Source organism: Vigna radiata, chromosome 5 (assembly GCF_000741045.1).
Source record: "Vigna radiata var. radiata cultivar VC1973A chromosome 5, Vradiata_ver6, whole genome shotgun sequence".
Lineage (NCBI taxonomy): Eukaryota > Viridiplantae > Streptophyta > Magnoliopsida > Fabales > Fabaceae > Vigna > Vigna radiata.
This window is the reverse complement of record NC_028355.1, coordinates 505,466-520,972: the sequence shown is the minus strand read 5'-3', so window position 1 is coordinate 520,972 and position 15,507 is coordinate 505,466. Positions and strand designations below refer to the sequence as shown.

General features: G+C 27.7%; 2 protein-coding genes across 2 annotated transcripts; one reads left to right on the top strand and one right to left on the bottom strand.

The window, feature by feature from the left end:
• Window positions 1–2,299: 2,299 nt before the first annotated feature.
• LOC106760176 (glucan endo-1,3-beta-glucosidase, basic isoform-like) lies at window positions 2,300–3,799 on the bottom strand. Its single transcript, XM_014643637.2, has 2 exons — window positions 3,663–3,799; window positions 2,300–3,411 (listed from the first exon to the last, which is right to left on the bottom strand). The coding sequence occupies exons 1-2, from the start codon at window positions 3,751–3,753 to the stop codon at window positions 2,453–2,455; spliced, it is 1,050 nt and encodes a 349-aa protein (XP_014499123.1). The 5' UTR covers window positions 3,754–3,799; the 3' UTR covers window positions 2,300–2,452.
• Window positions 3,800–10,941: 7,142 nt separating this feature from the next.
• LOC106760168 (glucan endo-1,3-beta-glucosidase, basic isoform) lies at window positions 10,942–13,370 on the top strand. Its single transcript, XM_014643623.2, has 2 exons — window positions 10,942–11,076; window positions 12,298–13,370. Exons 1-2 carry the CDS (start codon window positions 10,986–10,988, stop codon window positions 13,317–13,319), a joined length of 1,113 nt encoding a protein of 370 aa, XP_014499109.1. The 5' UTR covers window positions 10,942–10,985; the 3' UTR covers window positions 13,320–13,370.
• Window positions 13,371–15,507: the final 2,137 nt, after the last annotated feature.

The window sequence follows — 15,507 nt, the reverse complement described above, 5'->3', positions numbered from 1 at the left end:
CAGACTTTATATAATTATTTTTATTTTTATTACTTTTATTTTAATTATTTTAATTTTAATTTTAGTAATATAATTATTATAATAATATAAATTATATTTTAATAATTATTAAAATATGAAAAATATTAAATAATATTAGATTTTTAAATTAAATTAAAGAGTTATTAAAATATAAATAAAAGACAGTTTTGAAAAAAAATTAAAAAGGATAGAGTTAAGAAATGTAGGATTATTCTGAATAGAAGAAAAAAAGTAAAAAATATATTTACTAAAGTTAAAAAAGTAAAATTTTGAAAAAGTTAGAAATACAAGATTAAGTGTTGGAGGTACAGGATGAAACACCTTACTTTCATGAAACACCTTACTTTAAATAGAAAGTGAAAAGTAAAAAAGATATTTACTAAAGTTAAAAATAAATTTTTAAAAAAGTTGGAGGAGCAGGATGAAACCTTTGGAGGTGTACCTTCCATAAAAAACCAGTACATGCTGTCATATATTCACTTCCACCCTTTACTTTCTGCACCCGTATGATTACCACTGCACCCTTTGATAATAGTAAAAAGACTAAAGTATCCTCTTTGATTACATCAGGCTTGATCATCACTGTCACTGTAGTCATTGTCTTCTCTTCTCCATTGTGAGAGTCAATAATATGCTTCCTTGATTTCTCTACCTTACTATCAATTCAATTTTGCTCAAACAAAAGAACCATACATAAATAACAGAACAAAGGGAAAATTAAATGTTATATATTAGAAAGAGCAAAAACATTCATCACAAGATACAAAGATCTAATGAAAGCTTACGAGAAAATTTTACAAGATACAAAGAACTCTAATAATAGCTTATGAGAAATTTTTACATTATATATATATATATATATATATATATATATATATATACTATTAAAAAATTTAATATTTCATGAAAAGTATTTTCTACCATTTTTTCTACAAATTTTAATAGATAGGTAATGCATTGGTAGGTAATTAATTAACATAAAATTTAAAATTCGTAGGAAGTTTCTTGTAAAATTTTTTATGAAAAATATTCTCAGCAAATTCTTTTAAGAAAAAAAAAAATTCACAACAATTTTTTTCTGTGAAAAAATCAATTTAAAAAATAGAAATTACTTTTTCCTACACATTTAAATTTCGCAAGTAATTTTCTTGCATGTTTTAAATTCGCAAGTAATTTCTTGAAAAAAATCCACAAGGGACTTTTTATGCGAAAATGAATTTGTAAGTATTTTTTCTCTATTAAAAAAATTGCAGTAAATTTTTAAAAATATATCACTTTTATTTTTATATTATTTTTAAATGACAAAATAACTTGTAAAGAATTTATTTATTTTATTATTATTAGTACTTAAAAACAAATTATGAAATTAGTACTTAAAGCACACATATACAAAATAAATATTTTGTCTATAAAAACATGATTCTTCTTTGTATATTAATTAATTAAAAAAACAAAACACTTTCTAATTATATTTAGTTTTTCTACACAATAAATGCTAATGAATATATAACATCATTCATCAAAACATAAAAGTTAACAAATTTTTACTTAAACTATTTCAAATCTTTAAAATATTTTTCAAAATATATCAAACAAATCATAATCATTTCCAAAATGATAATATAACTTTATCCCTGAAAAATTACTTATAAACATCCAAGAATGTGTAAAAAATTAAGCTCAATTATGCAATGGTATAGTATTAACGGTTAATAGTCAAGAATGCAGACAAAATAATGCATAAAACATTTATTAATACGAGCTTTGGAAATTAAAACCATGAAAGTAAAGATACCGCAAAAATTGCAAACCAAACATCACAAGCAAGAAGAAAAAACACAAAAAGGCTTATATACAAAATGACAAGCGTAAAAATACTTAATTATATTATATATGATGGCCAGTCTCAAACTTATTTTATACATATAATTAGAAATTTCTTTTGTACAATCATTTTAAAATTGATTAATTATTATGCTGCGTTTCAAAATTATTTGTTAATTAAAATTTTCCTTTCATATAATAACTTTAGATATACTTATTAACATTCATATATAAGCACATGCCATCGATTCCTTATAACTGTTTATATTATGAATAATTTCGTTTTTTCTTTTTAATATTAGTTAATTGAAAAGCTATACGATTAAATCAAAAGAAACAATTTACCTGGATTAGTTTAATTTGAAATTTATAATTAAAATGGATAAAAGATAAAATTTAGATTAAAAAAAGACAAGTGGACGTACGAGAGTATCTCATATTACATAGTTTCATCTTTATAAACATTCCAACATCTTTGTATCCAAAGACGAAGGATAATTATTATTTCACACAAACATCATGATGACACAAACAATAGTAAACTTTTGATCTTATTATTACAAGTAACTTGAAGGGCACTATCGTAGTATTACCATCTTCCATTCCTTTATGCAGTGAATCCAAATGTATATTTCTTTTGCTTGTTAGGGAAGAAGAGTCCAAAATGTTTCTCTATTTCAGGACTCTTTTGATTCTCATCGAACATAGCAAAAATATAGATTTCTGTAGGTTTCGAAGGCCTTCTAGGAGTACCTGTTTTAGAACGAAGAATCAAATTACCTAAGTAGGTGTTTGCGTTGTTGTAAGTGGCGGCAAACCCTCCATCTGACGGCCATCCACTCTCCGACACAACAACCTCAACATAACCAATTCCAGTGTTATCAATTGCAGCATGCAATGCATCCAACATAGCATCAAACAAATTTTTGTATCCGTATTGACCATCCCATACCACAACAGTTTGTGAGGTGAAAAGAGCATAAGAAAGTGATATGTCAGTAGGGTTATCAGCGTAGCTGAAATAAGGGTAGATATTTGCTAGTAAAGGTGCATTTGCATATACCAAGTAGCCGATTATGGGGTCTATGTATGACCTCACATCAGCTCTGAAGGAGCCTTGTGATGGAGGGTAAGAGTTTCCTAACATGCTCATGTCAATGGCTGTTGTAACCTTAATTTGATCTTGAAGACCTTGAGCCCTAATAGCTTGGTATATGTTTTGAATTGCAGGCAGAACATACTGCGCATACTGAGAGTTTGCTCCAACGGGATTCACTTCGTTGCCGACTGCCACGTATTTGATTTTGACATAAGGGAAGTAGTTCAAGACATTGTTTTGCACCCACTGAATAGCATTGTTGGAACTGGTTGCAAGCGCTTGAAGATCGGGGTTGGCTACGCCAAGAATGAGCTCAATGTTTGAATTTCGAAGTGCATTCAAAGCATCTTGATTAGTATAATAGATTCTCATTCTTGTTATACTGTTTGATACGTAAAGGCTTACAACTTCACTTGCCGGAGGTAAATTGTCACCCATTGTGCCATAACATACGCCAATTTGAGCATCTGCAAGCAAAATATGAAAATTTTAATCTATAAAATTAGACTGTTGCAAACATATATCATTTGAAGGTTACTTTAAAGAAATAGTTTTTGTTAGCTTTAATATCAGACGATCTTATGAAAACCGATCATTTGAAAATAAAAGAAACATTAACTTCTGAATTGACTAAGATTAAAAGTGGTATTTGCATAGAATATGGTGTAATAGTATGCATGTATCGACCATCCTAGAAATGGTGGAAGTAAATGAGAACCTGCATGGGGAAGGTTTATAGTGAACAGTTGGAGAAGAAGCATGAGAGTGGAGAATGAGAACATCTTGGTAATGGAGAAGAGAGAAGACATGGTGCAAAATGTAACACACCACAAAACAACTCAAAGAAGAAATTGATGATCACACTTGGTTCCTGCAATCCCCTTATATACACTCACAAGCCATGTCTTACAAGCAATTTAAATTATAAAAAAATATATAAATATTATCATGGTCTCCATGTTTATCCACGTTATACTCAATACCCTTATCTTATAATATCTCTCCACCAACAAAGAAAAAACGTGTATAGTGAAAACAAATCTCAGTTTGAAACTGGGAGAACTATATATATAAAACGATGTACAACCTAACCTATATACGAGTATCAAAACTAAAGGAAAATGATATTCTAACACAAATTTTTGACACCATTTTGACACTGCACACGTGTCAAAATGTGATTGGACGATTTCAAATTAAAAAAAACTGAGACATGGACATATTTGGAAGAGAAAAATCACAGTTTTTTTTTATTTGAAATCGTCCAACCACATTTTGATATGTGTGCAGTGTCAAAATGATGTCAGAAAATTGGTGTTAAAATATCATTTTCCAAAACTAAATATTATTATATCCCATTAAGCAATGTAACTATAACAAAAATATATATTATCTTTGTTTATACGTATCAAATACATATTTCATTTGATTTTGTATTGACTAAGTCTTTTATAAAAACTTATATCCAAAATATATATATATATATATATATATATATATATATATATATATATATATTTTTTNAAAAAAAATATATATATATATAAAGAGAGATAGATAAATAAATACATAGATAGGAGATATTTAAATATTTTACTAGAAATTGGATTTAATTAATGTCACGATTCCTAGTAATGTAATTCACTTATTTATTTCAACTTTTCAGAAGTTAAAAACTTTTAGAAGTATCCTCTATATATATATATATATATATATATATATATATATATATATATATATATTTTATTAGCAATAATAAATATATTTAAATAAAGTAATTAAGTTGTACCGTATATATACAAAAGAGTAATATATATAAAATAAAAAGAAGATAGTATATATTAGATATATAAATTTAAAATATCGTCTAGAGTTTAAAAAGTAAATATACATGTAATAAATTGATTCTATTGTAATATAAATTTTTAATATAAGTAAACAATATAAATTGACTATATTATAATATCAATCTGAAAAATTATTTCCTTGCACATGTTATAACTTTTTGGCATGTAGAAGATACCATGGCTGTATTTCAGTGCACGGAAGAATACTAAATTTCTGAGTACAGCCATTAAAAATGCAGTTGACTTTTCTAAAAGATGCCAATGGCTGCTGAGGGCATGAGTGAAATTGAAGAATTGAAGAAAAGAAAAGAAATTCATAAGCAAATTGAATGATATGTTTGAAAAAAACAAGATAGATATCCTTCGATGAGTAACGAGGTACGAGGTTTGCAGATGAGAATGTGTAATGGAAAGCAACCATTAAAAATGATTGAAAATATGAGATCAAATTAAGCAAAAACCCACTTTATCATTTATTATAGGTTTCATATGAAAGAATATAATAACGTTTATGTGTTTCTTAACACTTTGGTTTCTCGCTGGCTACATTCACGCCAGGAATCAATGGTGGTCAGGCACGCTCATGCAAAAGCACATGTTCTAAATTCACAAACTCCTGAAATACAAATGTTTAATTAAACTTGGAATCTGTTATACTTGGACAGGCTGTAGTTTTCTTAACCCATCGAAATAAAATTTGATGTATTTCGACTTTAATAATAAAGGGAATTTGTTTGGAGGAGAATGTAAGTAATAACGTGAACTATAATATTAAAAAAATATGAACAATTGAGTTGTACAAATGTAGAAGGAGATTTATACACATTTCAAACCTAATACTTCCACCTTAGTTCACAGAATAAATATCCATTAGCTATGTGTGAAAGTTGTAACATATCCAACAAGATACCTATGAAATTACCACCAACAAATCCTTCACATAATCAATGTTTGTTATTCGACTTTTTTTTATCAACCTAATAAGTAAATTAATATGGAGGATATTGAAAGTGTCTTGATGTGTGAGTAAAATGTAATTGCATTCATATCTTAGTTTACGTCATTTGCATACGTAATTGCATTAATTGAAGGATTTAGTCATGCATTATCTCTGTTTCGGATCATACATTGGGATTTTGTGTTTTTCTTGTAGATTGGTGATTCTAAGTGCCAAAATCACAATTTTGGAAGAATTGATGTCTAAGATGAAGAAATGAAACCAGAGAGTTTCATGACTTAGCTGTGGACAGTTCCATGACCTGTGAATTTTGCTCCAAAATGCAGACGCAAAACAGAGAGTTCAGCAACTGAGCGGTGAAAGTTTTCACGACCTGTGGAGTTAGCTCGAGAAAATAGAAGACAAAACAGAGAGCTTCACAAGTGAGTGGTGATTTTTACCACAACCTGTGGATTCACGTCAGGAATTGTAGAATTGAAGTAGAGAAGAGCACATGCAGATTGTGGATTTTTCTATGGACTGTGAAATTTTCCAGGAGCAGTTACTAATCTCTTTTATGACTGATTTAAAGAGATTAAAATTAAAGAGAAATTGAAGGAAGTTATTGAGAGGGAGTAACCACTCTCCTAAAAAGGAGGAACTAGTGGAAAAAGAGTGGAGGAGTTTTGAAAACATGGAAAAGAGACATAAAAGGGGGGATCAACGTTCAGAAAAACTTCTTCCCCTTCTTTTCTTTTTTCTTACTTGTCTTTTGTGGTTTTCTGGTACATGATGCAGAACTAATTCTCCATTTGTTAGAGGTTTGATGTAGTACTTTGGATTATAATTTCTGAATCTTTTCAATTGATGTTTAGTTAATTTTAATTATCCCAGTGTTCTATTTATGTTCTAATGCCTATTCTATGAGCATTTTCACAATTGGGAAATTGGTAATTGCTTGCGTTTATAAATAGAACAGATTAGATGTTATCACAATTGGAAAATTGGGCACAACTAGTTAGTTTGAAATTGAGATATAATTGTTGTTCATGATCTTATTAATTTTGTAACTGGCCTAAGGGATTCACTACAAGAAAAAAGGGCATTATCTACAGCCCAAATCCGTATATAAGGCCTAAAATCCGTATATAATTTTTGGTTATATACGGATTATATACGGACAAAAATCCGTATATAATACTGTCGTAGCTAGTGTTACATACGGATAATCCGTATATAAATTACATACGGATAATCCGTATATAAATTACATACGGATAATCCGTATATAAATTACATACGGATAATCCGTATATAATATCCGTATATAAATTATATACAGATAATCCGTATGTAATATCCGTATATAATTATATACAGAAAATCCGTATGTAACTTTATAAATTTATAAAAAAAAATTATAAAGAAATTCCTACATATATCTTTACAAAAAATTCTCTACATATACCTAAATAAAAAAAGTTAGCTTGAAAACTGCACACTTTATATTGATGTGTTGGAAAAACCCCAAACTGTTGAAAGGGAGAAATAGAAAGTTTCGTAGATTAGGGTAGACATTACCTTAGAACAGCTTTCACGGTCCTGCAGGAGACGACGGCGACGACGACAGCGTGGAAGCGAGGTGTTTTCTGTGCTTTGGGATGAGATCCAAAAGAAACGAGAAACGAAAGCTCGAGTCAGGGTACAGGCTCTGAGAGACGAGAGCTCAAGAGAAACGAGAGCTCGAGAGAAGGTTTGAGTGACGTGAATTAGGATTTACATTTTTAGTACATTGGGCTTAATCAAAATTTAATTTCTTTTAAAAATAATTTTTTAGATCTGTATGTTTAACATTACATACGGATTATTATATACGGATTATCCGTATATAAAATCTATATATAATTCCCCCTTCAATCTTCGTATGTAAAATCCGTATGTAATAATTACATTACATACAGATCAAGATCCGTATATAAAAATCCGTATGTAATTCCAATATTTCTTGTAGTGATTGGAGGTTCAAATTCAATGGATAAGTTTGCCTATCTAAGGGATTAGGGGTAAACAAGCTCTTAATAAACTCAAGTGGATAAATATAATTAACACATCGATTGAAAAGAGGAAGAATTTATATGAAAAGGTACGAAATCAATTCTCTAACATTGTTTATATCATTTGAATTCCATTCATTTGTTTATGTTCATCATTTTACTTGATATTTTTGTCGCTCAAAATTACGTAAATTAGTAAACTAGTACTCAACTCATTCAATCCCTGAGGACGATATTTTGTTACTACAATAACGATTGGTACACTTGTCAAACGTACATCATGTCTTAACCCATACAAAATCCAAAATACCTGTATAGAAAAAAAATTTAAATATTTATTTGCTCTCATTTTGGTCAAAATATTTTAAATTTAGTCTCCTAAGTTTTTTAGTCTCAAGTTTTTAAAATTTGATGCAATTTAGTCATTAATGTTAGTATTGTACTAACAACTATATATCTCGTGTTAGTTCGTAAATTTTTTTATATTTTATATTTTTTATTCATTTAAAAAATCATTCATATATGTTGTGATGTGATAGAGATAAAACCATGTACCAGTATTAATGATACATATTATTACCTGTTTACAATTAAGTTCCTGTATTTATTATTTAGTTTAATATTTAGATAATCTCTTTTTTTTATCATTTTTCTGAATTACTTCACTTTTATTTTGTCTTAATTACATTTTTATTTTTAAAAAATTAAAACAATTAAATTTTTACTATTACTTTCGTACTAATACCATTAAAGAAGATGTTATATGTCAGTTCATAGTATTTTTGAATTATTTTTATTTTTATTTTTTTTCTAATTTTGTCTCTTTTTAAAATTGAAGTCAAATTTATTTTTTATATAAATGTTATTTTGGTATTGTTATTAAAATTGATATTTTTATTAAATATTTTTTAAAATATCTTTAGATAAACTCTAACTATTTATAATATAATTAGATTTATGTTTTATTTTTTCTAATTTTAATTTTTTTATAATTTTTTGATTTTATTATCTACTTATTATTAATTGAACGTATATCAAATTATAAAGAAAGAGTTAATAAAAGTATTCAAATATTGAATTATACAAAGAGTTATAAAGAAATAATAAGCATTGAACCTAAATTTAATTCTGGCTTATAAGAGTGAAATGTAAAACACTTATTTTACATTTAATCTTTACAAGTCAGACATAGACATGGTTTATGTATTTACAAAATTAACATCACACAATTTTTTAAGTCTGTTGTCTATATATCATACATCAATTCAATGACGTGAATGCTAATTTGTGTGAATCATATCAATACATGTATTTCCTCTTAAAGTCTCGTTTAAATAGTATCCACAAATATATATGTTCAAAAATACTGTCAAGAAGTTTATTTATCATCCATGAAAATTTACCTATTAACCTTGAAAACAACTCTATCAAATGATTTTTTATGCGATTTTTTCCCCGTTCAATTAAGGATATTTTTATTAAGGAAAGTGTGATTTGGTTGGAAGGGAGGTTATAAAAAATGTAAATGATTTTGTATATAAGGATCTTTTTTTTATAATCTAAAAGTTCTCAACTTGGTAATTAATATTTATAATTAGATAAATTAAAAGAATTTTTATTCTTAAATTACTTTATCGTATCAATAATTAAAATTTAATTTATAAATATTTACGAGATAAATTTTACAATCTCATATATATATATATATATATATATATCAAACAAGACAATAAAACCAATTACAATTTTTTATATCACAGCCTCCTTATTTAATTTTAATAATTCAATTTTACTTATATAATAAAAAAAGGGTTAAAGACTTGACTCGTCTCATCTTACCAATGGTCTGAGTATTGGTAAGTTAATATTGGTTAACGACATACAAATATCAACTCAATTTATTAAATTGATGTTGTACAAGCTACCTCACCCAACATTTCTTAAACCTACTTTAAGAAAAAAAGAAGATAAGGAGACAATTTTATCAAAAAGTCGTACAAATTATCATAAAGACCAAGAAAAAAATGGAGAAAAAACTTCAAAAGCTCCATTAAATTTCTTAATTCGAATAAATCACTATATTCTATTATATGTTTATAGAATATATGTAATTTGTGTTTATACATGTTGAACACTTTGCACATGACAAAAGTTTTAGGCTAATACTTCAAGTTATATTTTTCAAGTTCAGTCAATATTTTAGTCATGAGGCCGACAAATGAAGAATATGCAAAACCAAATACACATCTATGAACTTATGCCATATTTTTCTGTTGTGGAATATAACTATAATTAATGTATGTTTTTGTTGGAGGTATTGTTGAAAACGTTAACATTAAAAGGGGTTAAAATTAAGGATCGATTGATGTAATCTTTTTTTTTTCCTACTTACATTGTCTATATGGTTGTAATGGATTAGAATACTCCCAATATTTCTATATTAAATTTGCTAGATGAAAAAAAAAAAAAAAACACTTCAAGTTCATTCAGCAGCCCTAGCATAATTGAGAAAAGCCAATTGCACATGGCTGCGCTGAGAAACTAGTTTGTTAATACAATAAATATTTTATTTTTTATTTATTTTGTGGCACATACACGTATGTTATTTTGGGTTTATGTAATAGAATAGTACGTAGTTGCCATCAACAACAAAAATATTTTTTGAGAAACACACATACAATAGATTGAATTCTTTCTGAGTTGGTGACGTGGGTCCTTACTATACCAAGTTGTTGATAGGATAAAGCTCATGATCACCATGGCACTTCCAGGTGCATGAACTGCAATGGCTTGACTATTCAATCAATTTGTCTAAATCATTTTTTATCCGTTAATAATTCTATTATTGTGACGATTTTTACAAAAAAGTAGAAAAAATATAAAAATAAAACGAAAAAAAATTACAGTAAAATAAATAATATGATAAAGGTCGATGAGAAAAGTGTATGGATAATTTTTAAGACTGTCTTTTTACATACGTACAAGATTTATTTGAGATGTAGATTGGAAGAGAAAGTTGGGAAGACGAAGACTTTTCATGGTGGAAAGATAATAATAGGTGGGTAAACATAGACATCAAGATTATATTATAATAATTGAAGTTTCTTCTAAGACATGGTCAAGGAGAGCTAGCTGTGTAAACACTCTATTTATAGAACTGCAACAATGAAGTTTAATCGTATGTGGTTCTTACATATTCCACCATGGCCTCTCACTTCTCCAGAAACCAGAGGTTCTCATTTGCTGCTTTGCTTCTTCTTTTTGAACTATTCGCAGTAAACCTTATCACAGCAGGTCTGTTTCTCTCATTGTTGCTTTCTGTTCATTCATTCATTAAGTTTGCTGATAGATTGATATATATGATATATACATACTAGTTTGTCAGATATTCTTTTATCTGATTTTGTTCTAGTTATCAGTCTCTCAAAAATAAGTTATGATGTATCAGTTCACAGTACACTGACCAGTTTGAAAATTAATAAACAAAAAATCAAAACGAAAAAACAAATTATTATTTCATAAAATTAATTTAGAAATCCAGTTAAGAAGTTATTATATATATATATATATATATATATATATATATATATATATATAATAACTTAGTCTTTAAACATATTTGGTTTCGAAATTAAAGAGATTGAATTTATAAAATAAACAAGCTAAATATTTTATTTGTTGCCAAATTATTATAAAAAAATATATTTTCTTAAACTAACTTATAAAATATTTTATCTATAAAAATCATATATCTTTTTCACAAACAAGTTATATTATAATCAACCGTAAAACTTCTTTTGTTATATAACAAATACTTTACATACCATTTGAAAAAAAGAATATTTTACATAACTTTTATGCAATATAATAATTAAATATTTTATTATTCAATTTAGAGATGAAATATATATTTTTTATAATAATTTAAAGTAAAAAACATATTTAAATTTAAAATAAATCAATAATAATAACAAATGTAAAGCTAATTTATAATAACATTAAAATATAAAAGTTTTAAGTTTAAATACTTTATAAAGTCTTCATCAATAAAATAAAATAGATGGACAAGTCAACTACGCTTGCCATTACCAGACATTGTTAGGTGTTTTTCAACTTATCTAGATCATTGGATTAAAATCCCAATCTATTTAATATCTTTTTATGTCCATTTAATAATAAGTTTTTGCTACGCAAATTAATATAATACATAAACATTAAAGGAAATTAATATTTTTAGTTGACCTGGATGAAGAAATAGAGAAGTAGATATAAAATTTAGAGAAGTTATTTTGATCCCAAGCTAATCTTGTTATTTTGGCCACTCAGTTGACCTGGATGAAGAAATAAGCTTGCTGATAACTTATTTTATCTTCCTTAATATATAATGCAACATATTTTATATATCCAAAAAATATCATTTTCAATGGGGACATTATAATGATTTTTTCTTCTGGAATTATCATTTTTGCAGAATTTGAGTTTGACAGATACGATGATTTTTGTTTTGGTTTGCAGATGCGCAGATTGGTGTGTGTTACGGCATGATGGGCAACAATCTACCAGCAGCTAATGAAGTTATAAGTCTTTACAGATCAAACAACATAAGAAGAATGAGACTTTACGATCCCAATCAAGCTGCTCTACAAGCCCTGAGAAATTCAGGAATTGAACTCATTCTTGGAGTGCCAAACTCTGATCTTCAGGGTCTTGCCACGAATGCTGATAATGCTCGTCAATGGGTGCAAAGGAACGTGTTGAATTTTTGGCCAAGTGTAAGAATAAAGTACATAGCAGTTGGAAACGAAGTGAGTCCTGTTGGAGGGTCCTCTTGGTATGCACAGTTTGTTCTACCTGCTGTCCAAAATGTATACCAAGCTATAAGGGCACAAGGTCTTCATGATCAAATCAAGGTTTCAACAGCCATTGACATGACCCTAATAGGAAACTCCTACCCCCCATCACAGGGTTCCTTCAGGGGTGATGTTAGGTCATACTTAGACCCTATAATAGGGTACCTGCTGTATGCAGGTGCACCTTTACTGGTCAATGTGTACCCTTATTTTTCTTACTATGGTAATCCTCGTGACATATCACTTCCTTATGCTCTTTTCACTGCACCCAATGTTGTGGTGTGGGATGGCCAATATGGGTACCAGAATTTGTTTGATGCTATGTTGGATTCAGTGCATGCAGCCATTGATAATACTAGGATTGGTTATGTTGAGGTTGTTGTGTCTGAGAGCGGGTGGCCCTCGGGTGGAGATTTTGGTGCCTCGTACGACAATGCACGTGTGTACTTGGATAATTTGGTTCGTCGTGCTGGTAGAGGAAGCCCTAGAAGGCCTTCAAAACCCACAGAGATTTATATCTTTGGCATGTTCGATGAGAATGGAAAGAGTCCAGAGATAGAGAAACATTTTGGACTCTTTAATCCCAACAAACAAAAGAAATACCCCTTTGGATTTGGTGGCAAAAGGGATCGGAAGATTGTTATGGATGATTTCAATGCAACAAATCCCCTTAAGAGTGACATGTAATGTAAGATTGGAACCCCACCCATAAAATAAGAGAGAATTTACCTTTTGTTATAATTGATATATATATATATATATATATAGTATAAGCTGTTTTAATCTTTGTGAAAGGTAGTAATATCTTCAAAGACAATTCGTAATTGATTATATAAGTATAACTTTTTATTTTACAAATATAATATAGACTTTGTTGTATCTTCTTAATTTTTTTTTTTACCGAGGATGATGTTAATGATATCTTTTAATAATTTTTTTATAATAGAATATATGTTAATATTTTATTGATTAGTATATTTCAAACGAATTAATCATAAACTATAAGATAAACGATTATAAAAAAGTTATAAAAAATAAATTGTTAAGAAAACATTTTTTCTTTTTTTACCCACTTTAGATTGATGTATATAAATTTATTAAGCGTATTCTTTGAACTGGGGCATTCTGAAAAGGAGAACAATCTTAATCAAGGTCAATGGCTGCTTTCCAAATTCCAAACTCCTTCTGTAGTTTATCTTATCATAGCTTCAAGCGTGAATGCTCAATTATTTAAGTCCACAGTGTAGCCGCCACTAAAAGGCATCATTTAGAAAACCTACTTGGAATTAATGTATAGTTGATTCATAATTTTTAATTCTTCTGTATTATTGATTTATTTTCGTGGGACACCTGATAAATAATATCATTTATATGCAATATAATACAGTAATTGTTGCCCAAGTTGAACATGTTGTATAAAAACATGTATTTGAGGTGATCAAGCTGTATAAAAAGTAAACTAAAATATGTAGATAATTTTATATTTATATATTTATTATACCAGAAAGAAAATAAGACAATGGTACAATGACACGTCTACGTGGCAAAAACATTCAAATGACACATTATTTTTCACTTTTTTCTTCTAAAATTACCCTTTTATCTTCAATAAAAGTTAAAAGGAAGTGGACCCCACCGTATCAAATAAATGTTTTTTCAAAAGTGTGTGTAAAAATATCTTTATTCAAGAAAATAACTTCAATTCCCGTCGTATTTTCATATTAAAAACTTGACTTTTAGTCACCTCCAAACATATTCTGACACAGTACAAAAGTAAAACATCTTTCAGTATAAAAACGAACATTTTCTTATCTAGTCTTTTCTCCTAGTTTATTCAGTTCTGTTAAATATATGCAGTGATTTGATTCTGCCTTGTTAACAAGATTTGTTATTTCTTCTAGAAGTCAGCATCTTAAGGTCAATGTTCAACTACCACATACATATTAGAATATTTTACTATATATTATTCCTAGTAAATTTGCTGCAACTTTCTCTGTAAAGGAACTGCAAAGTTTTTACATGCAACACTTTTCCTAAAGTTACATGTAATGTCAAAAGGTTGCACGTAAAAGCTATGTTATTCCTCCCAAAATAAGGGAGAGTGTTGCTTGTATGAAATAATTTCCCTTTGTATTTGTATTTGTATTTGGATATGTTGGAATGTTTGCATTACTGAGCATGGTATGTTATTCGCAAAACTTCACATTAGTTTTAAAGTTATTATGAAAACTGAGCTTAAAGTTGACTACATTTTCAGACATAACTTGGTGACATTATTATGAAACATTAGTTTTAAAGTTGTCCTGAAAATTGAGTATAACTTGGTTTCATTATTCTCAAACTTAGATATTTCACTTGAAGGATTTAGTTTGCAAATACATAACTTGGTTACACTATTCTTGGACTTAGGTCAAAAACGAAACATAAGTGCAAAATTAAAATATATCCATTGAAACTGAAAAATTGTATATGTCCATTGAACGGATTGGTGCCACTTGTGACAATGCACATGTGTACTTAAATAATGTGTTCGTAGTGCTAGTTGCGATATATACACGTCCAACAAAAAAACATTGAGTAGAATTGATATTTATAATACTAGAAAATTTTAAATTTTACTATTTGAGAAACTTTCACATATTTAAAATACATTATAATAAACAATATATTTTATTACTTTTAATCAATAATAATGTAATATATATATATATATATATATATATATATAAATATAAAGGATATATATATATATATATATATATATATATATATTTATATATATCTTTTATATTTATATATAACCTATATAAATATAAATATAAAAGATATATATAAATATAAATATATATATATATATATATATCCTTTATATATA

Bases quoted from the DNA above. Each gene is read 5' to 3' on its own strand.
- LOC106760176 (XM_014643637.2), bottom strand. From the start codon at position 3,753: ATGTCTTCTCTCTTCTCCATTACCAAGATGTTCTCATTCTCCACTCTC. The intron at 3,412-3,662 runs GTTCTCATTTAC...TTTTGCTTGCAG, and splicing joins TATAAACCTTCCCCATGCAG to ATGCTCAAATTGGCGTATGT.
- LOC106760168 (XM_014643623.2), top strand. From the start codon at position 10,986: ATGGCCTCTCACTTCTCCAGAAACCAGAGGTTCTCATTTGCTGCTTTG. The intron at 11,077-12,297 runs GTCTGTTTCTCT...TTTGGTTTGCAG, and splicing joins AGTAAACCTTATCACAGCAG to ATGCGCAGATTGGTGTGTGT.